The 25,237-nt window shown below is 45.6% G+C and overlaps 2 protein-coding genes across 2 annotated transcripts; one reads left to right on the top strand and one right to left on the bottom strand.

Annotated features, from left to right (window-relative positions):
• The first annotated feature begins 2,908 nt into the window (after window positions 1–2,908).
• Window positions 2,909–4,933, top strand: LOC100843910 (B3 domain-containing protein Os03g0120900). The gene has a single exon (XM_003558902.3). It carries the CDS (start codon window positions 3,566–3,568, stop codon window positions 4,499–4,501), a length of 936 nt encoding a protein of 311 aa, XP_003558950.1. The 5' UTR covers window positions 2,909–3,565; the 3' UTR covers window positions 4,502–4,933.
• Window positions 4,934–21,038: 16,105 nt separating this feature from the next.
• Window positions 21,039–24,994, bottom strand: LOC100843601 (peroxidase 5). The gene is made up of 3 exons (XM_003558901.4): window positions 24,492–24,994; window positions 23,675–23,863; window positions 21,039–21,883 (listed from the first exon to the last, which is right to left on the bottom strand). The coding sequence occupies exons 1-3, from the start codon at window positions 24,732–24,734 to the stop codon at window positions 21,314–21,316; spliced, it is 1,002 nt and encodes a 333-aa protein (XP_003558949.1). The 5' UTR covers window positions 24,735–24,994; the 3' UTR covers window positions 21,039–21,313.
• Between the last annotated feature and the right edge of the window lie 243 nt (window positions 24,995–25,237).

Genomic DNA, 25,237 nt, shown 5'->3' with positions numbered 1-25,237 from the left:
ATATGTATATATGCTGATCTAGCTATATACTCCAAGTTAGTGAATTAATGGATTCAACTATATTATAGCTGCTATGTGTGGCTTCTATAAAACTCGTAGCTAGCAGCTGGTTAACCCATCTTCTGCAGTACTCCTACTACTCTGCAGTACTAGCAGTAATTAAAAAAAGTTGACCTTTTCAGTGATCATCATGTCTGAATCATTTTCTTACATTAATTTGCAGCTGCAGAAAAGTGGGCCGGCCGGCATCACTTTTCAGCACAAAAGGATTTACGATCGGTCGAGTATCTCTATGTATGAAGTAAATACTCCAGTATCCTAGATTACAGATTGCATTAAGTCATTTATGTAGTACTGCATAAATGCACTACAGTTGGCCGGGTGACAGTAGCGTAGGCGGCGCATGCTGGATGGAGTCCCCAGAAGCTAGTACTACGTCTGTTACATAATTTTTGTCTCAAATTTTATCAAAAAATGGATATATCTATTTATAAAAAAGTCTAGATACATGTAATATTTCGACAAGAATTATGAAACGGAGGGAGAGTAGCTCGTATCAGTTCAGCTTGCTTAGTCATCTTCCATCAGATTAGAATTAGCCAATGCAATGTATAATCTCCTCTACTCCTCGGTCTTGTTAAAAACGTACGCGGGGCAACGCCGGGGCGCGCGGGATTGGAGTGCCTGATCACGCAAGTGAGAATTGGGTGCACCTGCAGTGTACTCTCGTGGAGAATGAACTAAACTAATTTCTCACATGTGTGTCACAAAGTCAGAAGTAGTAATTAAAACTAAATTTGCAAATATGCTTTAGTACGTTTTATGATTTTAAACTGAGAAACATTTAGTGCTTTGTGCCCATCTGCAAAAAACAGAAACTAGCATTAGTATTGAAATATGTTTTTAATTAGCACAACTTTTTTAGGAATATGGAGAAACAAAACAATTTTGGAGTCCATATTTTTCCTGATGCAACGATGATAATAATACATAATTAAACTACTTTCATCAATTTCTTTTCTTCAGATTTTTACATTTTTTACACTGTTGACCGCGGACCGAAGGGGGCATGTGCGCTCCGGAGCAATTTCCTGCTCGATTATCTTACTATGTGCTACATGTCCACTTGTCCTATGATATGGGATGCCAGGTGCAAGTGCAAAATGCACACATCCCGCTGTCCAATATAGTCGACAAAGTGCTCAACCAATATATCAACAAGCTAGCCGGTCCCAAATTTTTGTCTCTCGATCGGGATGCATCTTGGGTTCAAATTGCTGTTATTTTAGGGAAATAATATGTAGGCAAGAAGATCGGCGTGCTCACATAGGCTTCACCCAGAGCTGCATGTACATCAAGTGCTTATAATAAGCGCGTGTGTGGAAATGAAAATTCGTTTACAGAAAGTATTTTCCCAAATATTTCAAAGGACCCAAGCCAGTCTTGACTTGCCGTTGGCTTAGGAAATATCATTTCGGCTGTTTCCTGCTAGCTTAGCACCACCGCTGGTTTTTTGCTAATCCGATGCTAAAATAGGAATATTATTTTCCTGAAGAGAGATGCCAGTAGCTTTGACGAGTCTAACAGGCCAACTACCGGTCGATCCGGAAACAAACTCCCCAAAAACAAACAGCCACTGGAACATTGTATATGCATATCAGCATCTGCCTAGCTACCTCCTGTGCCAAGTTAACAGCCAACAACATGTGTGTGCACCTTATAAAATAGTATACATTCCTCAGCTCTACTGGTAAGTAAGTACTAGCTGCAGATTGTACCTTATTGTATGCACGACATGTGTATGCTCGTGCCCATAAAATAGACCCCGGCCCTCTCGCTCCTGGCCTCTTGGGAGCTGAGAATCAGAGCTGACCTCTCTCCTGCGACAAATACTACTGGCTCGCTAGCTGGCCCTGCTGCCAATTTTTAATTGCAAGGAGATAACCTGAAATAAGTTCAGAGCCAGTTTGGCCTAATTAAAGAATGCACACTTACAGGCTCACGTTGCAATTATTCTATCTGGGGCATGCATTTATCCATATATATATATATATATATTATATATATATATATCTATATCTATATATATATATATATATGTTTTATTTCGTGGATCTTGAGTGTTGAGATTTTAAGGCAATATCTATTTTATACAGGGACAAAAATTAGACAACCATGTCCAGTTTTCAGTGGCATATGATCAATCGCGCATGTGTGCAGGTCGCAACAATAAGAGTGGTTCAAGGTGATAATTAAACCAATGCAAGCATACACCTAAGAGAGTACTAATATATAATCATGCATATATCCATCATAGTGTGTGTACAATCCCCAAGAAATTGTAGTGTCACTTAGCAAATAAAAATAGCAAAATATCCATTCCGGCTTAATTATTAACCTGCAAATTTAATGCAATGAAATTTGGAAAATCACACTGGCCGCTAGCTAGTTCAACTCAAATTGCAATGCAAAACAACATATATAGCTAGCACACAGATGCATATATACGCAGGTATTCAAATTATTGATCACCTTTTTTTTACTGGAATTATTGATCACTTTCAAATTGGACCAAAGCACATGCATGCACCCAAGACCCAGATCAAATAGTAGGACTGCACAGACACGCAGAGACACACAGGCACACGTATATCATATTATGTAGTTATAAATACGAGCATAAAATACAGTTGTTTGGATACCTACCAATATATAACATGTTGAAAATTCTAAGCCAGCAACAACTGGCAATTTTTGGGGCCTGCCTAACTCACATAAAGGCTCCCCTCCCTATAGCATGACAAGGACAAGCTCACATGAGCTCAACCAGATAATCCACGGGGCCCACTGCCCCCCTCTCACAAGTCACCGTTCCTTCCCCTTTAAAAAGCAAGCTACTTGTATTGAGCCCACTCTTTTCCTCTTCCTTCCCTCTCTAACACCACTATCACCACCTCACACAATACACACACACTCTACAGTCTACACACCTACAACTATACATATAGCTAATCGAGCTAGGCCAAATTACCTTTGGTTGCAAGCCAAAAAGTAAGTATCCATCCATACATACATGATACATCCACATCTCTCTCTTTCTCTCTTCCCCCCACCAAGAAGAACCTTGCTTCTTCTTCATAGTACTCCTCCTGTCCTCCCTCCCCAATTCCTCATCTGCCATTCCCATCCATTTCTTCCTCTCTTCTTCTTCTAGCTTCTCGCTCCCCATCGACCCTTTCCTGCTCGATCGAGCTGCCGCCTGCTTGCGGCTGATCGATCGGCGGCGAAGAGCTAACTAGCTAGCAAGAGCCAGCCACCGTAATTCTAAATTCCAAGATCCGACCACTAAACAAGCGGTAGCAGAGGCATCCAAGGATATATAATAATCCCACCCAAATCCTATACTAGTACTATAACAGCACAAGCACAGCAGCTTGCAGCTTGCTTGCTTAGCTAGCCGCTGGTCAAAGGTCAAGGCCGCACAAGGCAGGCCAATTCCGGGGAGAGGAGAAAGAAGAGGAAGAAGAATTGAAGATATACATCAGGAGGAGACCGGCTAGCTTCCATGGAGTTCACCGCAATTAGGTCCCCGGCGGCGGGAAGAACAAGCGAGCACGACGGCGGCGGCCCGTCGAGTACTACGGATCAAGTTCAGGTGGAGAAGGAGCACATGTTCGACAAAGTGGTGACGCCGAGCGACGTGGGGAAGCTGAACCGGCTGGTGATCCCGAAGCAGCACGCCGAGAAGTACTTCCCTCTCGATTCCACTACAGCGGCTGCGGCGTCCACGGGAGGCGGCGGGGGGCTGCTGCTGAGCTTCGAGGACCGCACGGGGAAGCCTTGGCGGTTCCGGTACTCGTACTGGAACAGCAGCCAGAGCTACGTGATGACCAAAGGCTGGTCGCGCTTCGTCAAGGAGAAGCGCCTCGACGCCGGGGACACGGTGTCCTTCGGCCGGGGCGTCGGCTCAGAGGCCGCCAAGGGCCGGCTCTTCATCGACTGGCGCCGGCGCCCGGACTCCATGGCGTCCGCGCTCCCGCTCCCGCGCTTCACGAGGCTCCCCAATTCCGTGCCATTCGCGCCGTGGACTATGACCGCGCCTCAGCAGCAAGGGCACCCCTTCTTCTCCGGCTCCGGCGGGAGGGCGTTCATGGCGCCGTCGCCGCCGTCCTTCGTCTACGACGACGGGTACTACGGGGCGCCGGGCCATGGCGGAGGGAGGCAGGTGCTGTACTACAGGCCGCAGCAGCAGCAGCACGCGGCGGTGGTGCTGGAGTCGGTGCCGGTGCGCATGGGCATGGCCATGGCGGCGGAGGAGGCGGTGCCGTCGTCGGGGACGAAGCGGGTGCGGCTGTTCGGGGTGAACCTGGACTACTCGGAGGAGGATTCGAATTCGAGGCCGGCGCCGATGCAGCTGCAGCAGCTGATGTCGCCGGCGTCGTCCACGTCGACGTCGTCGTCGTCCGGGAAAGCGAGGTGCTCCTTGAATCTTGACTTGTGATGAGGAAGAAGAAGAAGCTAAGCTAAGCTAAAGTGGACTACTACTACTGGTCAGTCAGCTGGTCTACATCTGCTACTTCAATTCTGCTACTATGTACGTAAGTACTGACACAAACGGATCAAGACGGCGCCGGCGCCGGTCGTGGAGCAGAGACGCCACAGATCGAAGTAAGCAAATGTGGCGGCGGCGGCCGGTGGATGCGTGAAGCATCTAGCTTTCTTCGTAATTCGTATATATAGCTCATCTCTCTGAAATTAATTAGCAGTGTGAGGAGAAACAAGAAAAGGGAACAGATCAGATTAAGCAGCAGTAACAACCAAAAAACAATTCTTTCTAGCTTGGTGTGATCCATGGTTTCTTTGCTTCGATTTGCTTTGCTTTCCGGTCCCTGTGCTCAATTATGGTTTAGTTGTTCGATCTTAATTAGCATGATTATCTCTTGTTTATTCTCTTTTTTGGGGTATTAATCTCTACGATATACACTGGCGAAGAAAAGATTCTATATTACCATGACCGAGCCTAGGAAACACAATGTGCTAGCTAGCTCTCCCCACATATGATAACAATTAATAATATGTATGTTCTGTCATACAACAATTAACATATCCTAATTAATATTTAATCAGTGAGGGCAATGGAGATCGATCGATTCGATGCATGCAATGTTTATGTTGTGATTGTGCACATGGATTGTTCTTGTTGTTGCTGCTGCTGTGTGGGCATGCAGGTCAATTTGAGCTAGCTGCAGGGCTCTCCTTCCAAAGCTAAGCAAAAGCTAGATGTAGAAGAGGAGAGGATGCCTTTAAAATGTGGGAAGGGGACTCCTCTAGCTAGCTAGCAACTGCATATGCCAGCAAGCTAGGACAGGCAGTTATGGGAGAGGCCTGGAGGTCAGATCCTAAATCCTTCTCCTACTGCACATGCATATGCATATGCTGCTGCCTCTCTGCATACATTCATTCATACTGGAGTAGTAGGAGTACTCACCATCATCTCTCTCTACACATACTGTTGCTTGCACTCTTGAATTGGTTTGGGCATCCTTTTTCCCTGCTGCTTCTGCTCCTGCTCATGCAGGCTCCTGCTGCTTCTTCTGCAGCAGCATGAACTACAGCTGCGTTATAGGTGAAATGTTCAGGCAACCAGCTGCTAGGCATGCATATCGATCATATATACATGCATGTATCAGAGAGCTAAATGCCAAGATTTCTGTATGCATGCATGGCATTCCAGCCTTTCTGCAAAGCAATGAGAGAGTAAAAAAGAAAAGGAGTTAAAGCCAGTCCGTTAAAAAGCATGCAGCAGTAGATCCTTCCCTCCTGCTGGGCTAGCTTCGGTTCTCCCCCAGAGAGAGGAGAGAGAGGGAATCTCCATGGCCAATGCATGTGGATAGGCTGCAAAACTGCAGATCACATTGCATACTGTACGTTGTACCAAAGTCTACTGTAGGAGTAGGAGTGTAAGTACGGAGTAGTTGTGTAAAGCATATTGCAGGAAGGAGAGGATCTCAATTAAATATACACTTGAACAGTTGCACTATTGATCTGGAATTCAGGTACTGGGGCAGCCACTATTGACTACAAGAAGCTAGAAATTAATTAGCCAGTGTTAGCCAGGAGATGAGATGATGCTACAGCTTTTAGCCATGAGAGCATGCATTCAGGCAAGCTAGCTATTGCATTTCTGAGTGCAACACGTTTAGGCCCTTAATGCTGGCCGGTGGCCCTACGTGTAGAGATTTGCTGTTAATTTGATTATTTCTTTTCTTTAGGGAAGATTATTTCTTTTGTTAGTCCAAGATCCCGTGAATGCATGGGCCTTCAGGGCCTTGTCGGGGATTGCAGCTTTGTTGTGTTTTAACGCCATTGCATTGGTGTTCAAAAGGATTTTGGATAACGGTACCTGGTTTGGGTGTTCTCGTTTCCGGATCAGATGATGTTTCTTAGGTTGTTTTTCTAGTTTTTCTAGACCTCTAAACCCTACCCCAAAGCTCTAGTGTTTTTTTTGTGTTTTTCCTCTGTTCGGTTTTCGGTCCAATTTTCCTTATAAACGGGCCACTTCTTCCACGGTCGAATTCTGTTTGACCGTTCTTTGGCAATAAATAGCCCGCTGACGGTTATTTCGTCAAAAAAAAAACGGTACCTGGTTGTTAGGGATTTAGGGTTTGGGTCCAGAAGGTGTTTCGCTGCGTATCCAAAAAGTGCATAATGTTGTTTATCCAATTCATTTTGATAGGCATTACTCCAATTTCTTTGTTTCTTCAATATATACTGATCGACAGTCGTTATAATTTATATATACTAATCCTTTTTTCCACCGTATGCGTTTGTTAGCGATTGATCGACTTGTATGTTAGTGCTATTTTGCGCACAAATACTACACATTGTAAAAAGATGGTATATAAAAGTATCGTACATATATATAGCAGTGCTCTTTTAATTAAGCATGCATATGCCTTGTTCATAATTAAGTTGTTGTTGTTGTTGTTGTTGTTGTTCTAGGAGACAACTTATCATGTATAACTAATCTTACAAGATTTGTTAGAAATTTGCATGCATACATACATATTTTTCCTAATAATGATATATAGAGGATATATGTGTGTGTGTTCTGTTACTAATAAGTGTTCTATTTGTTAGGCATACACTAAAGTATGACCGACCAAATAAGCACATACTTTCATGTATAGAATATAAGTACAGGTGTTAACATGTTTGATGTGTGCTTTTACTTATTACAAATAAGGTAGTTCTTATGAAAAGCTCTTAGAATTGGATCGGAGACTAGTTTGAGTACAGAAGATGAAGTCAAACTTTAATTAGTGGAATAAGAGAATATAAAGCTTCATATATTTGTGGGCAGTGGTATACATATATACCAACATGCAAGGTACCATATTTATGTAGTGTTACTGTGTTAACACAGATCAATTATCCTTTGGCACCATTGCTACTATATATATGCGATAAACAATTTAACATGACACTCTTCTGATATTCTATTTCAAACTAGTTATTACTCCCTCCGATCCATAATAAGTGTCTCAGACTTAGTACAACTTTGTACTAAATTAGTACAAAATATGAGACACTTCTTATGGATCAGAGTGAGTACAACTCAAGCACTATACATGTGCCTAGTTAGCTATTGCAACTCAAGCACCTGCATTTTGGTTTTGAGAATAAGATCATTTGGTGCGTGTAGCCATAATAGCTAGTTCTTGCCTTTGCTTTAATCACATTATTTTTGTTGATTATGTACTGTCTTTGCTGATATGATCGAATCCGAACTTGCATTTGCCTGCACAGCTAGCTGCAGTATTTGAGTTACTGGTGTAGTACTACTACGAACTACAGCTTCCCAGGTGACTAATTAAGATCGAGGATATAAGCACAGGGTAAAGCGAAGGGAATTAGGGTAGAAATTAACTAAATCCTCTAAAGGTAGCATTTCTTGGAACTTTGATGGGCATCTAGCACTTTTTTTAGGCAAAACTAGATGGTACTTTGCGTACTTGGCTTATACTATATGCTGGGCTAGTATATATACACGAATATATGCATGTGATTCTTTGCATCTCCTATCAGATTTTCCATTTGCAATTCTTATTAATGTTTGGTTGCATTTCATGAATGTCCGTATATGCTTGTGGTCTTTTTATGAAGCTGTTTTGGTACTAAGATTCAATTCAAGCACCCACTTGATTTCTCGTACATCTCCTATATCAGATTTTCCATGTCTGGAAAGTGAAGTGGGAACAAGTAGAGAGCTAGCTAGTACATATATACACATGAAGGGATCGACAATGACTTGTGAATTATCTGCACGTTTCTTGTGTTGCCACTCCAACTTAAATGTGAACACTGCACATATATCGGCATCACAATGTGAATCAATCAATTTTAGGGCCCAAATCGATTTAGTCGAAGCGCATTCTGTGCATCAATATACCCTATGCAACCATGCATATATAGCTACCGAAACGTCGATTATAAACTCAAATATGTTAACTTTGAGAGATATGATAAGAGAAGAAAATAGGAGAAAAAATGACTCGAACTAGTCCCATTCAAGAATTTGCCACTCCATTCCTCGTCGCCGCCTCATATATGAGGTTTTGTTGCCTAATTTACCAAATTTGGGATTCACCTTCACGTTTTTTTTTTGTAGCTCCATGGTATTGCTAGCATCAGTGATTTGTGCATGCTCTAGAGAAAGACATGGTTAATAGTAGGGTGCAAGTGTTTGAGCTGTGTACATAGTCCTTATTAGAGAAGATCATCGATCACCAATAATGGCGATACGTCGAGTTTTTAAATATGTCCAGTCGCCTTGTGGAGCATCACGGCCTAATCATATGTTGAGAGACCGCCTCATGTGGAGAGCGCGAAGTTAGCTCTTGACTGTTTTGTTACCATGTTGGATTGACCGTAGTCTCAATATATGATTGATTGTCTGTCTTGACCCTTCCTTGGATTCGGTTATTGTCTCCTTGGACTAGGTGCCCGGACCATATAAAGAATTATTATGTCCCAACATATTGTAAACTTAAATAGAGTTTTCCCGAAAAAATACTCCAGCATGAGTACGATTTTGTACAATATTTGCGATCGAACTTTGTGGTCGTTACATCTCGAGGACGGGTCAATGTACAAAACAACACTTTTTATGAACCATAGGAAATACACGAAAGGACACCACTTGAGGCCATCTCGTGCGGTGTCTAACTAATAAACCTAGCTAGCTAGAAATAACCATTATAACAAGACACCAAAATCTTAACACGTTAATTATAGCTAGCTGGGTTTGAGTTTAAAATCTTGCATATTTATTAGGCAAAGCTAGCTAGGTACTCCGTACCGTGCTCCTCTCCTTTACTCCATGCTATAAATTTGTATGCTTTTTTGAGAGAGTGTTGTTAAAGGCAAGAGGTACATTCCGTGAAAAGAAAAAGGCAAGAGGTACACAGAGGACACGTTTTTTCTTTTTAAGAAACACGCTACAGACACAGAAGTTCACAATATGCACGCACACTCATCCCTATGAGCGCAAGCACTGACGCACACACATCCGACCCCTATATATGAGCACTTTCCAAAAACTAAATTAGCAAATTTTGAAATTGACGAAGTCACCACGGACAATTCGTACATAGTTGACGAGTACGTCACTTTCACTTATTGTCGCAATTAGTTGCACCTGGCACATACATTACACTAGCTATGTACTCTCATCCGATTAGGTTTACAAGGCTTATCTACTACTCACTCCGATCCTAAATTGTTGTCGAAATATTACATGTATCTAGACGCTTTTTAAGAATAGATACATCCAGATTTGGGCAAATTTGAGTCAAGAATTTAGGATACAAACATAGTAGAAAAAGAGAGGATTAGTGTCAAAAAAATACTACTCAGTGCATGGAAGAGAGTTTATTATCTCAAATTGAAAACCAAAAGAAACGGAGTACTTAAATAGTCGAGAAATAGAAGAGAGGGCTTATAAGATTGAAATTGTAGGAGTTAAAAAAATGACTTATAAACCTAAATAAACAGAGTATTGCACTGTACGTGCTCTAGTATATACTCGGTACGGGGACAGTACAATACGGAAGTATACGTACGTATCGGTCAGAAGTTGAGGGCCCGCCAGCCAGGCAGACCGAGGCCAGGCGCAACTACGTACAGGGCCATGCTCGAAGCTCGATCGATCCATGGCCGCAGAGAGTGTCAGAGTGTCTATATTGTTAGAATTTGTGTTGTGGGCCTGATCAGCCCAAGCCCGATTTTAACAAATTCTGAAAATCTCAAAGGCCCATTCATGAAGTGAGATGAGGGGAGTGGGAAGAGAATAGTCTCACCTTGCTAGTTTAGAGTGAGTGAGACCAACATATAAGAGATGTTGTTTCTCACCTATTGAGCAAGTGAGCAAGGAAAATCCCCACGCGCGCTCCTCCTCCTCCTCCGCGGGCCTCGCCAAGCCACGCCACGACGCTCGCGCCGCGTTTCGTGGATCGATTTCGAGTTCGAGCCTTGCCGGGTCGGTGCGGGGCCGGGCCTCTTATCTTTTTGTCACGCGCGCGAGGTATTTTTGGAATCCGTTACGGACGCGTGCAGATTTTGTGGAGTCGGTTCAGGTTTCCTAAACCGAACCGACCTATACCTGCGTGACTATATATACAGCCCGTCCCTCTGATCGGTATGCAACACAACCGCGCCAGGGTTTTGCCTGTCTCTCGCTTTTGCTCCATCGTCGTAGTCTGCTCCATCCCGAGCTCCGGCGTGCACCAACGATCGGGAGAGCAGGCCTCCGGAACCTTTCGCCTTTGTGATCCTATACGAGAGAGGACGAATAAGGTTTTTGGGAAGCGCTCCGCGCGACAGCTCGCTTCCCTGCAACCACGGGTCGTCTGCCTTCTCGATTCGGCGGGTGCGCGACGCGCCGCCGTCTTCTTGGTCAACAACTTCGTTAAGCGAACGTAACAGCAACGGCTTCCTCTCCACCGCAACAGTACGTACATTGTGATTCGATCTGTTGTTTAGTTATGATCTGCGAGTTCATATTGCTGTTTGTTGGGTTGTTTAATACTTCTAGTATTTTTAAGATGCATCTGCTAGTTGCTACTGTCGTCATGATCTATATTCTGGAATTATTCATTGAATTGTTATTCTTGAAATTGCTTAATTTTCCAACAATCCAAAAACCTTATTGTAGGCAATTTTCTGATTTAACTATGGGTTTAGCCGATGCATTGAAGCCGGATAAATTTTTCGGGATGTACTTCAAGAGATGGCAATTAAAGGCCATGCTCTCGTTGCAGACTCTGAAATTATTCTGGGTGACAGACGGCAAATCATAGGGAGATTTAATTGAGGAAGCTCAGAAAATTTTTCAGGATGCCAATGTTGCCTTTAGACGATGTATTATGAGTGTTCTTTCTGACCGTCTTTGTGATGTGTATATGCACATAGAAGACCGGAAGGAGCTGTGGGATGCACAGGATGCTAAATTCAGTGCAACCGATGCAGGCAATGAATTGTATATCATGGAGTCGCTGAACGACTACAAGATGGTGGATAACCGTTCTGTAGTTGAACGGGCACATGAGATACAGATCATTGTGAGAGAGCTCAAGCTTCTCAAGTGTGATTTACCCGACAAGTACGTGGCTGGGTGCATTATTGCAAAGTTACCTCCCGTGTGGAGGAACTTTGCCACATCTCTAAAACACAAGAGACAAGAGATATCAATTGAACAACTGATAACATCCCTTGATGTTGAAGAGAAAGCTCGGGCTAAGGACACCACTGAGAAGGCTGCTGATTTTCCGTCTAACGCCAATATGGTACAGAGGAACTTTCGCGGCAACGGAAAAAACAAAGGGAAGAAGTCCGCTGTTGTTAATAACAACAAACCTGCGCAGACTACTACCTTCAAGAAGAAGAAGAAAGTAAACAAAGGCGAAATGAATTATTTCACCTGTGGAGAGCTCAGCCACTTTTCCAGAGACTGTCCTGATCGTGTAGATCGGAGAGGGAAAAAGGGGCAGAAGACTGTCAACGTCGTGACCGCTAGCGACACTGACACGTACGGTATTTTACCTATTGTACTTTCAGTGTTTCAATCTCCATGTTGGTGGATTGATACGAGTGCTAATGTTCATGTATGTTCTGACATCTCTTTGTTTACTTCTTACCAGCATGGAAGGATTCGACCGTCTTGATGGGGAACGGGTCGCATGCAGCTGTTCGTGGTGTTGGTACGATCGATTTGAAATTTACTTTGGGGAAGATCGCGCGGCTAAGGAACGTGATGCATGTCCCCTCCATGAACAAGAATCTCGTTAGCGGTTCCCTTTTATGTAGAGATGGTTTTAAGGTAGTTTTAGTGTTTAATAAAGTGGTTCTGTCCAAACATGGACAATTTATTGGTAAAGGCTATGAGTGCGTAGGCTTGTTCCGTTTTTCCCTTTCTGATTTTAGTGACATGTCAGTAAATCATATTTGTGACAGTGTAAATGATGATGCAAGTGTTTGGCACTCTCGTTTATGTCATGTTAATTTTGGTTTAATGTCTCGGCTATCCACTATGAGTTTAGTTCCTACTTTTACCATTGCCAAAAGTCCTAAGTGCCATAGTTGTGTGCAATCAAAGCAACCTCGAAAGCCTCACACGGCGGCTGAGGAGAGAAATCTGGCACCTCTAGAACTCATACATTCTGATCTTTGTGAGATGAAAGGTGTGTTGACAAAAGGTGGAAAGAGATATTTCTTGACGTTAATTGATGATGCTACTAGATTCTGCTATGTTTATTTGTTGCGAACTAAAGATGAGGCTTTAGACTACTTTAAAATCTATAAGGCTGAAGTTGAAAATCAATTGGAGAGAAAGATCAAACGTTTTTAGGTGGGATCGTGGTGGCGAGTATTTTTCCAATGTATTTGATGAGTTTTGTGCGGAACATGGTATTATTCATGAGAGGACGCCTCCCTATTCTCCTCAATCAAACGGGGTCACCGAAAGGAAAAACCGCACGCTGACTGACTTGGTGAATTTCATATTAGCCACCGCCGGTTTATCTAAGGCATGGTGGGCGGAGGCGCTACTGACTTCATGTCATGTTCTGAATAAAGTTCCAAACAAAAATAAAGAGAAGACTCCCTACAAGGAGTGGATTGGAAGAAAGCCATCACTTTCTTACTTGCGCACTTGGGGATGTTTGGTGAAAGTCAACGTTCCAATTCCTAAGAAACGTAGGCTCGGACTTAAGACAGTGGATTGTATCTTTCTAGGCTATGCTCAGCAGAGCGTGGACTATCGATTCTTAGTAGTTAAATCCGAGCTACCTGATATGCATGTTGATAATATTATGGAATCTCGTGATGCAACATTTTTTGAGAATATTTTTCCTATGAAAGATATGCATAGCATTGCTAGAATTTCTTCTGAAATGTTACATGAGTCTAGCATACCTGAATCTAATACATCTGATAATGAATCTGAACATCCTGAGGATGATGTTGAGAAGGATGACAATGAAGCTCCGTCAAGGAGTAAGAGACGAAGAATTGCAAAATCCTTCGGTGATGACTTCATTGTGTACCTTGTGGAGGATACTCCCAAAACATTCCAGAGGCATATGCATCTCCGGATGCAGATGACTAGAAAGAAGCTGTCCAGAGTGAGATGGACTCCATTCTTTCTAATGGGACTTGGGAGCTATCTGAACGACCCCACGGTTGTAAGCCAGTACGCTGCAAGTGGGTGTTCAAGAAGGAAGCTAAGGCCGGTACTATTGAAAAGTATAAGGCACGGCTTGTGGCGAAAGGCTACACTCAGAAAGAAGGCGAAAATTACTTTGACACCTATTCACCCGTTGCTAGACTTACTACCATTCGAGTACTACTATCCCTGGCTGCCTTCTATGTTCTTGTCGTTCATCAAATGGACGTAAAGACGGTTTTCCTTAACGGAGAGTTGGAAGAGCAAATTTACATGGAACAACCAGATGGATTTGTGGTAAAGGGTGAAGAGAGAAAGGTGTGCAAGTTACTAAAATCTTTGTATGGACTAAAACAAGCACCTAAGCAATGGCACGAGAAATTTGACAGAACTTTAACTTCTGCAGGCTTTGTCATTAATGAGGCTGATAGATGTGTGTACTATCGCTATGGTGGGGGCGAAGGTGTTATTTTGTGTTTGTACGTGGATGATATTCTGATTTTTGGTACAAACATAAAAGTGATAAATGAGGTCAGGTCGTTTCTATCAAATTGCTTTGATATGAAAGATTTGTGAGAGGCTGATGTTATTCTTAACATTAAGCTGGTTAAGGATGAGAGTGGAATTACTTTGTTGCAATCCCACTATGTTCAGAAAGTCTTGAGTCGCTTCGGTTTTACTGACAGCAAACATTCACCAACACCTTATGACCCCAGCATGATACTCGGAAAGAACAATGGAGAAGGGAAAGATCAATTGAGATACTCTCAAATAATCGGTTCCCTTATGTACTTAGCTAACTCTACGAGGCCTGATATCTCTTTTGCTGTGAGCAAATTGAGTAGGTTCACGTCAAACCCGGGTATAGATCATTGGCGTGCACTAGAAAGGATATTGCGCTATCTAAAAGGTACGATGAGTTATGGAATACATTATTCAGGGCATCCAGCTGTGCTTGAGGGATATTGTGATTCGAACTAGATCTCTGAAGCAGATGATCTCTACGCCACAACCGGATATGCCTTCATACTTGGTGGGGGTGTAGTATCATGAAGATCTTGCAAATAGACCATATTGACAAGGTCAACTATGGCAGAGCTTGCTGCTTTAGATACAGCCACCTTTGAGGTAGAGTGGCTGAGAGATCTTTTGATGGACTTGCCGGTGGTTGAAAAACCAGTGTCGGCTATTCTGATGAACTATGATAATCAAACTGTTATTACTAAAGTAAACAGTTCAAAGGATAACGCGAAGTCATCAAAACATGTGAGGAGACGTGTGCAGTCTGTCAGGAAATTGAAAAACTCTGGAGTGATAACTGTTACATATATTCAAACAGAGAAAAACCTGGCATATCCCTTTACCAAGGGACTACCACGTAATGTGATAGAGAGTGCATCGAGGGAGATGGGGTTGAGACCCATGAATGTTTTGCCATAGTGGTAACCCAACCTATGTGATCAGAGATCCCGTGAAGTAGGATCTGGGAAGAACGAAGCTATCGGTATAACAGAGGAGAGTATGTTATAACCCTCCCTATGTGAAGATGTGCGACTCTCAAATTGCTGTAAGGCAGGTTGGCGACATGCCTTAATGTGTTAATTGCGGCTATGAGTAGCGAAAGATGATGTCCTATAAAGTATTGTTGAAAGAACACACCTATATGAGTCTGATTGTCTAACGTCGCAGTTTATGAGATTCGAGTGATCTCTAGTAACTCATGAACAGACCACTGAGTATGACGCATATGCTCCACCCGCAGGGTAGACTATTGATAGCCCAGTACTGGTTGACTTTTGAGTGAAATCTATTTCACGCCAGCTTGCAATTCAAGGCTTAGTCCATTGTGAGTGTGGATGGATGTAACTTAAAGTTCTAAGCAGAAATTCAACTTAACAGTCTCTACTGAAACACTAGTATATAAACAAGTGGCGAGAACAGGTAAATCTCTAAATGGGTATTTGAGATCTGGTGGGGGATTGTTAGAATTTGTGTTGTGGGCCTGATCAGCCCAGGCCCAATTTTAATAAATTCTGAAAAATCTCAAAGGCCCATTCATGAAGTGGGATGAGGGAAGTGGGAAAATAATAGTGCCACCTTGCTAGTTCAGAGTGAGTGAGACCAACATATAAGAGATGTTGTTTCTCACCTATTGAGCAAGTGAGCAAGGGAAATCCCCACGCGCGCTCCTCCTCCTCCTCCGCCGGCCTCGCCAAGCCACGCCACGACGCGCGCGCCGGGTTTCGTGGATCGATTTCGAGTTCGAGCCGTGCCGGGTCGGTGCGGGGCCGGGCCTCTTATCTTTTTGTCACGCGCGCGAGGTATTTTTGGAATCCGTTACGGACGCGTGCAGATTTTGTGGAGTCGGTTCAGGTTTCCTAAACCGAACCGACCTATACCTGCGTGACTATATATACAGCCGCCCGTCCCTCCGATCGGTATGCAACACAGCTGTGCCAGGGTTTCGTCTGTCTCTCGCTTTTACGTCGTCGTCGTAGTCTACTCCATCCCGAGCGCCGGCGTGCACCAGCGATCGGGAGAGCAGGTCTTCGAAACCTTTTGCCTTTGTGATGCTGTACGGGAGAGGACGAATAAGGTTTTTGGGAAGCGCTCCGCGCGACTGCTCGCTTCCCTGCAACCACGGGTCGTCTACCTTCTCGATTCGGCGGGTGCGTGGCGCGACGCCGTCTTCTTCGTCAACAACTTCGTCAAGCGAACGTAACAGCAACGGCTTCCTCTCCATCGCAACAGTACGTACATTGTGATTCGATCTGTTGTTTAGTTATGATCTGCGAATTCATATTGCTGTTTGTTGGGCTGTTTAATATTTCTAGTATTTTCGAGATGCATCTGCTAGTTGCTACTGTCGTCATGATATATATTCTGAAATTATTCATTGAATTGTTATTCTTGAATTTACTTAATTTTTCAACATATATATCTATGTAGCTTTAAATCGATCTACTACTACTATATCACTGCCTTGAGCCTTGTATATGCATGGACCATTCTATGCAACCTTTTGCATATATTGGGCGCTTTATAGCTACTGCATGCTTATACAGTGCGTGTGGGGCTCGCCCTAGCAACGTATAGCCAAGACCCCATTGCCCATCGGCATGCTAACATGCTACTGTAGCTCTACTGCTGCGCTTTCCGTTGCCCGTAGTTACGCCTGCATGTGAAAAACTGAAAATTAACAGTTCGCAAGTCCAAGAAAAAGAAAATTCCTGGAGAAGGCCCTGCAGCTGCTGATCTGTCATAGTTAGCTATGGCACCTACTCATAGGTCCTCAGCACCTCGAATAAAATCATAGTCAGCCACACCCTTTTTTTATCATGAAAATATAGATTGTGAGAGATCAGATTAATGAGATTTTCTCCTCGATGCAAAATCAATTTATTGGGAAGAACATTTATATGTAGACGCAAGTACTACAAAATTCACATGAGTTTGAAGGCCGAGCTCTTTTACTTAATATGTCAACACGATCAACAGTACCACTTGGTGTGACACTAGACGGTGTTACACTTACATCAACTTTTGGCCGGTCTCCATCACGCTTTGCCCTTCTCTGCCGCCCATCTCTCCATGCATGCTGCCTCCACAACCCCCGGCGGCCGGCCCGGCCCTTGTAAGATCGACCGAATCCAAAAACGTGCTTTAATTAGATTGGCATCCATATGTACACGCTGGAGTGTTCCTAAGATGCATGCATGCATGTATACATCATATACTTATATTTCAAGTAATTTCTTTATTTCTAAATTTTTATCGTTGTCTTAGTTCAAATTTGTAGTAAAACAGCGACAAGAATTTAGAAACTGAGGCAGCAGGTAATTAACTTGGTCAAAGAAAGAAGCTGCATGCGGCGTGCGTGACAAAGGTGACCGATCTGATCAGGCGCGCGCGGCGTCGCTTTATTAAGCACACGCGGACTGAGAGCAACGCCTGTACGGCCGGCTCAATCATGGACAAGCAGCTGTAGTAGTAGCAATTAGCAGCCCAAAACATCGATGGCACAAATTAAGCGCACTGTGATATGTGAGAGGGATCGGAGAGAAGCATTGATCATTGATTAAGCTGTAAAGGCCGCGCCGTGATCTTGACAAAACAACGCAAACTACGTGTGTATATACACGTAAAGTGTGTAGTATTGCTAGTTTGCTACTATCCATAATGAAAAAAGTGTCACAGATTTATTGTACAAAGTTATACTCCCTTCAGTCTGAAATAAGAATTTATACAAATTCACGTCACTTATTTTGAAACGGGGGAGCACTAACTTAGATTTGTTGTACCCTACTATAGCACGGATCTGAACGGAAGAATAAAAGTTCTCGTCGATGCGTATACGTCTGTGCGTACTGTTCATAATTAACTTAGCTTATGTTGTGGGGTACAAGAGCTGCAAATGACCGATAAAGGACGGTTTGTTCTCTATAGCTAGGGTCGAGGATGGAAACAACTGAACAAGCATTAAATCTATTCGACATTTTATCCGCTCTGTAACCACACAATTAACTAGCTTGAAATGTTTGAAAGAGATTTACAACATATTATTGGAAAGTGAAATGAGCATGAAAACAAAAGGTTGTACGTACGTATCAAAGACAAGGCCTCAATTTGCAACTCATTTTAGATCCCCCGGCGGCATCTTCAATCCCTGTAACCGCTATAGCTGGAAAAACCCAAAGAAAAAAAAAAGGGTACGCATCACTGCGGTTGAACAGAGAAGCAGTAGCAATTTGTTGTGCTTCCTGTCCCGGCAGGATGGGCCCCACCGCGCAGTGACAGAAGGAGGTGAGGGCAATGCCAGCGGCTGAGACCTGAGACGTGGCAGCGTCAGCTGCAGCCCCTGTCTCTCTTGTTCCCTCGCCCATTAATTTCTCCCGCTTTCCAGGCTGCCCACGTCCTCTGAGGGGGCCCACGGAATTAAGTGGGGCCACATTTCAGGGACTGGTGGGTGTCGACACGCCGGTGCGCGAAGCCTGTACGCAAGACAAAACTGCGCGCTAGCTAGCTGCATTGCCGCAACCGGAATGGTATCTTCCGCTGCCCGGTTTCCACCCGTCCTAGCTCTCACGCACCACACTGCAGCCCGGGCCCAACCGGAGGACCACCTGTCGGTGACAAGCTTTTGGGACCACCTGTAGTCTGCAGGGAAATTAACTGGGCTCACCTCCCAACTCAGAAACTACCCTGTGATGACCCAAACTCTTTTCTTTTCCCTTTTCCTTTTGGCCTTGTATGACAGCCGTGGTTTCTTTCTTTCTTTTCGGTTCGTTCGGTGTAGTGGGGATGTACCAAGGCCTTGCCACTGAAAAGAAAAGGCTTATTCTTTTTTATTTTTTTGCTGGCGAAAGCCAAATTCAAGCAAAATGAACATGCACAGGCCATGAATTTAATCGGCCGGATACTTTTAGCAGGGTGCGACCCACGCCCTAATAAAACCTAGTATTGGCCAGCCACATCACATGTAGCTGAAACCTGCGTAGAGTACTACTCCCTCCGTCCAACAATACATGACATATTAAATTTTGGTTGACCACTCCGTGTGACTAATATGATCAAAATCATAACCATAAGAAAATGGAAAGCTAATGACGGAGGCAGCAGAGTTAATTTACAGACAGAAGCACGGACCGACGCGTGCATGCACGGCCAGAAAATGAAGGTCCGGTCAGGCCTACAACAAGGCAAAATTAGTGCAGACCCGTCACCTGGATGGGACGGCCGTCTAGGCATCTAGCCTAGTTCACCAGTGCTCCTGCAGCTAGCTTCCGTGCAATCAATCGATCGAATCCTGCCGGCCAAGAGAAGAAAATGAACGATCATGCAACACGTGTACACATGTTATCAGAATGCTGTAATTTCTGACCGCTTTGATTTTAATTAGCTCGATCACTGTTTGCTAGCGTATGTCCGCGTGCAGATCGATGTGGATCGCTCGGCCCGGCCGGAGCGATTGCTAGCTTCAGCCTTCGAGCCTCCTGATATTCTATTCAGAGAAGTTCCTCATACCCCAGCGGCTGTTGTCTGTTACTGCATTTCGTCGTACTCCTAGTAGGTCTGGTCAAAAAGAAGAGATGGATCGATGTGGAATGCTTCACTTGGTGGGGGCGTGGAAGATCGAGGAACTTTAACTAGCTAGCTCTTGGATAGAACGTGTCGCGGGTCAATTTTTCCGATGGATCGATGTGGTGGCGGGTGGACACCCAGGGAAAGCGATCGATTGATTAAGAGGGCATCTTCATTCAGATCCGTCAACTTCATGCAGATGTGTCTTCGTGTCATCAACATCCCGGCCACTCTCTGGTGCCTGGTCCAGCACGCGTCTATATGGTTGTTGCTCACCAGCTCATGCCGTACCTCTCGGTTACTAAATTCTTGTCGTGTTGTGGTGGTTTAGTTCAAATTTGTACGGAGTACTGAAAGGAGAGAGTGCTCCATTAGAGAGATCGATCCACGGGAAAACACGCAATTGATCTCTGCTTGCTAGTTGCTACTGTACCTTCTCCAATTCTTGCCGTAGAAGCCAATGCGACCTGCACATCGATTTTGGTCTGAACGAGTGCATGTTCAACAGCTTTTGCATGTGCATTTCTGGTCCAGATAGCAACCGTTTACACTCTACACGCTGGACTCGAGATGCTTCTCGACTCGTGTACGCGTCCACAGCTAGCTTTCCCCGCGGCGATAATCACTGCGTACCACTACATATTGGTAGTATTCGTATATATCTGTATATATATTCAGAGAGATGTAGCTTAATCAGCACCACGTCATACGTGTATGCGCTGGATGCATGGAAACATTATGGCGGCCGGTTACAGTGCTGCCTCTGCTACGTACTACATACTGCACGCTGCACACAGTGCTGCTGATGCAGTAAAGCTAAGCTAGCTGCATTTGGACATGGACCAGTGCTTGCGGTGTGTACGTAGTGCAGCCTTTTTCCATATATGTAATGGACGTCACGTACTCTACCAGCGGGTCCGGGGCCTAGCTGATGGGTGAGAGAAGAGTTCTTTTCTAGCTAGCCAGGGGCCTGCCTAGCTGGGGTGCATGGGGGTTCGAAGAACAAGAAAATTAAACTCGGGTGCAGTGCAGTGTATCGATGACTGCCACCCGCCCACGGATTCTCGGTGCCACCAAATTGCAGGGAAGCGAGACACTCTGCAGGCCCAATGCTGAGGCGAGGTTCGTAGCCCGATTTGTGTTGTGGCCCAATATGGGTCCCTACGAGGCCCATCGTGTGTGAATTATTGTTGGAGTATTTAGGAGTATTACAGTGGCAGCAACTGCCTGTTCCGATCCGTATATATAGCTTCTTATTAAGCACTGTTGGGTATCCAATCATCACATATACAGTTATGAATCCGGTAACTAGCTAGCTAGCTAGATACTACATACAGAGGCTAAAAGAATCCAAGCACAAAAGGAAAGTACCAGTACTATATATGTAAGAGAGGAAAAGGAGAAGAAAAAAGATGGGAGGAGCTAATTAAGCTAGCTAGCTAGCACGACAGAACGGACTACATACATTTGAACCAAGCCTTCAATCGATCAACTCTAATCTCAGCTGAATCAGGAGGCTACTCTGCAGTTGGTCCTGATGTTCCCGGCGTTCCCAGTGAGCACGCCAACATTCCCCATGGCGATCATGGCATTAGCAAAGTCGGTCTGGAACGTGTCAGGGCTGCTGGTGTAGGCGACCACCTGAGCGGACGCGTTCGGGTCGGCGAGCAGCGCCTGGTCGGAAGACAGCAGGCCCCGGTTAGCCACCAGATTGGCGTAATAATTCGTGTCGAAGGCGTTGGGCGTGACGGGGTCCATGGGCACGGCCTGCTGGGCCCCTTTCTGCGGGCACTGGGCCGTGAGGGCCGTCAGGTACTTGGGGTCCATGGTCGGGTCCTGGCCCCCGTTGGGGCCCGACGAGTAGAGCCTGCTGCTGAAGGAGCTGCACTGGGCCGCGCCCACCGTGTGCGCCCCCGACAGCGTCACCATCTGGGCCTTGGAGAGGCCCTTGGAGCCGAAGATCTGGGTCAGCTGGTTCACGTTGGCCGTGGGCGGTGGCAGGTTCCCGTTGGTTTCGCCGGCCGACGAGACGTTCCCGTCTCGTCGCCCCGCCGGCACCTGGTACGCGCTGCCTCCCACCTGCAACACACACAAACACAGCTCATAAGTTTCAGTGAATTAGAAAGTGAATATAGAGAGGAATTGCTTTGTTTCCGTTCGTTTTTGTGGTGAGCGCGGGCAATGGGCTCCATGCCATCCAACTGGGGAATGGAGACGGAATTCGTGGGTCATGGGGCATGTGCAGGCCACATGGGCGTGGGACGGATCCACGTCGTAACTGAACTAAACTATAGAAGTCGACCGGCCCTGAACGTATCTTGACGTGCGCCACTCGATGACCGGAATCCTGCTGATAGCTCTCTCGCCATTAACCCCCTTCTTTTGATTACTGGTAATTGATTTGGGGGCCGAACGAACGGCCGGTCGTCCTCACGAGTGTAGTTTCTGGTGGTGGCCTGTGTCTTTTTCCCATGAAGGGGAGGCCTTTATGTGCAGATGTGCTGTTTATTTAAGGGAAACGCCTGTATGTGCTGTTTCCAGCTCTGAGTGAGTCAGGCTTCACTATCACTCTCGCACTGGCAGTATTCGGTCATCATGACATGGAGTGTTCTGCTCAAGCTCATGCACTTTGATCAGTCGCAAGAGCTGCTGCCAAGTGCTCGGTGATCAACCATAATCAATCTTGATACTAACACGTTGACTTCTTTCAGTATCACTCACATAAAGCTGCAACGGTAGTATGACTAGCAGTGTACTCCACCCTATGACTAGCTAACACATTAATTTTCTGTTAACTACCGTTGTCGTGAGCAAGACTGACAGAGAAATTTAACTATTCTTGCCTCCATCGGGAAAGAGCAACAAACTCTAGAAGCACTCAAGTTCATCATTTGCTTCGGTGTGCGAGCTTCGTCCCCCTGCATGCGCTCAGTAACATGTGGATGCCATCTGGTTCACGATTTTTCTTGTTGCATAGTGATCGGTGCAAAGCTCGATCGGGGAATGATTTGGCCTTTAGCCCAACACTACACGTGCCAGAGCTCGATTCTACTGCTGGTAAAAACGAAAAGAACAAAAGGCCCAAGCTAGGTAAACTTTCTAACTGACTGAACCCCCTGCACCGTGCCACGATCGGACAGATCGGATCCTGTCCTTTGTATCGCCACATCTGAAAAAGAAGGCTCGGGAGAAAGCAAATTAACGAGGTTTCCTTTGTTTCTTGATCTTCTCGAAGCGGTGTGAGCGCGACACGGCCATGTGAGCCAGAGTACGCAGGATAGGATAGGAGACGCCGGTCTGATAGCTAGCTGTTGATGCACATACGGACACCGACCGCTTGGCCTGCCGTAACGGACTCCCGTGTGCCCAACGCAACGGGCCAGCCAGATGCGGTGCCAAAACGTTGCTTAGACAGGCATGCCCCGTGCGGTGCCCACCGGAACGCAGACTGAGCAAAGCAATGCCGGATTCGGCTGCCCGAACGAGACATTCATTTCTTTTCTTTGTCCAGGCATATCGTCGTTCGATGGAGGCAGGCGGCAGCATACTTATTACGGTACAAATGTGCCCTTTGGAAAGCAAAGGATGTTGTTCCTGCTGTTGGAGGAGATGAGAGGAGGAGTTGTAAAAGGCAGCCTTGCTTTTCTGAGAAAGGTCGAGGGAAAAGCTTGGTGCCATTCGGTAAAGGCATAATTAGGGAGATCGGTAGAGGCGCCCCCCATGTGTGTTAATATACTGTATTCCAGAAGATCACGTCCCTCTGCGCGTGATCCGAGAGCAAGTTCGCTCGACTCGGAGCTTGCAGATGGTAAGAATGGAGGGAAGTAACAGTGACATGTGAAATGGCAGGGGAAGGTGAGGTGTGTTTACCAGGGCGAGGGCGTCTCGGGCGGCGAAGGCGAGGATGTCGGCGCAGGAGACGACCCGGTAGCAGGCCTGCTCGAGCCGCGTCTTGGCCTTGTCGATCACGTCGAACCCCCGGAGGCTCGAGTTTGGCGGCGCGTCCTTCTCCGCCTTGTTCCCCGGCGTCGAGTCCAGCAGCACCGACGCGTCGCACCCCTGCAATCGCAATTGCAGTTTCAGTAAACGACTCAGCAGAGCAAAGAAGGTGATGATGATGAATGAATTCGTGATGATGTCAGATGAAATTAGCAATGAAACAACGCGCACGCATCATCACTGTCCTAGGCTCTACTACTACACCGTCACGTTTGGATGGCTGGACTGTACGGTGGAAGCTGTATCCTTCTTCTTTTCTTTTTTTTGTTTGGGAAAAGAAAGGAAACAGAGAGAGGAAAATGTGATTGTTGAGGTAACTTTTGGAACTGAACATGCACATGACAACGGCCTGTCAGACTGTCGCCATTCCTGGCTCCAAGGCTCCAAGCGCCCGGCCAGGTCCGTCCATGCGTGCAGAGCGCCATCTACCTCCCCACATCTACTACTGCCCGATTCCTTTCGTATCTGATGTAAAAGGCAGCAGATACGCGAGAACAGACCAAGAAACAGACGAAGCAGAAGGCAGAGAACAGACCAAGTATCAATCTATCTGTCTAATTGTCTATCCATCTACCTGCACACTCTTACGCCGAACTGGAAGCTGGTGGCCTCATTAATCAACGGATGATGAATTGGAGGACCTGAATTTGCTGGCTGCAGCATATATAGCAGTGTTCTTAGTACTGACCCTGACGAAGCAGTCGTGGAAGTGGAGCCGGAGGAGCCCCGCGGCCGTGCCGGGGCTGCCGGAGACGCCCTTGCTGACCTCCTCCTGCACGATGATCTCCGCCGCCGGGCACAGCGTGTCGTAGTACCCCACGGCCAGCTGCGCCATCGCCGGCCTCGCCGCCATCAGCACCAGCATCACAACCAACAGCCGCATTCGAATTGGAATTGGAATTCTCAATCCTCCTCTGGCCTGCGCTTCCATCTCTCTCTCCCTGCTTAACTAGCTCTGGATTTTTGGTCCAGAAAAACTAGCTCTGGATTGCCAATTCTCAGCTCTTGCTTAAGGGCTAATCTTGCGAGAGCTAGACGGTTTGAGGCTTGTTTCAGTGAGGAAGTGCTTCTTGGTTAAGAAGAAGGGTGGGGAGGAGAATATCAGGGTGTGGTTTATAGGGGGCTGGGGTGGCGTGGCGCGAGGCATGTGGGAGTCTGGGGCATGCTTAGTACTAGTGGAAGAGATCGAGATGGGGCCAAGCCAAGCGAGTCGCCCCCCTTTTGATCGAGCCAGTGTCATACTCTATCATTCAGCTAGCCGATAAATAAAAACTGAAAGGCGTGGGAAAGAAAGGAAGAAAGGAACGAATGTGATGTGCACGGGAGGAAAAGAGATTTGTGAGTGAAACGACACGAAATGCTTCTTGCTTTTCATTTGGGTTCTTGTCGATCTGTTGCAGGTTTAATTTTACTGGGGATCATCGAATTGATGGG

This window comes from Brachypodium distachyon, chromosome 1 (genome assembly GCF_000005505.3).
Source record: "Brachypodium distachyon strain Bd21 chromosome 1, Brachypodium_distachyon_v3.0, whole genome shotgun sequence".
In the NCBI taxonomy this organism is placed as follows: domain Eukaryota; kingdom Viridiplantae; phylum Streptophyta; class Magnoliopsida; order Poales; family Poaceae; genus Brachypodium; species Brachypodium distachyon.
The sequence above is the reverse complement of the archived record's forward strand: the minus strand, read 5'-3'. Positions and strand labels throughout refer to the sequence as shown.

Excerpts from the sequence above, each read along its gene's own strand:
- LOC100843910 (XM_003558902.3), top strand. The coding sequence starts at position 3,566 with ATGGAGTTCACCGCAATTAGGTCCCCGGCGGCGGGAAGAACAAGCGAG.
- LOC100843601 (XM_003558901.4), bottom strand. The coding sequence starts at position 24,734 with ATGGAAGCGCAGGCCAGAGGAGGATTGAGAATTCCAATTCCAATTCGA. Across the intron at positions 23,864-24,491 it reads TCCACGACTGCTTCGTCAGG|GGGTGCGACGCGTCGGTGCT; the intron begins GTCAGTACTAAG and ends TTGCGATTGCAG. Across the intron at positions 21,884-23,674 it reads CCCGAGACGCCCTCGCCCTG|GTGGGAGGCAGCGCGTACCA; the intron begins GTAAACACACCT and ends TGTGTGTTGCAG.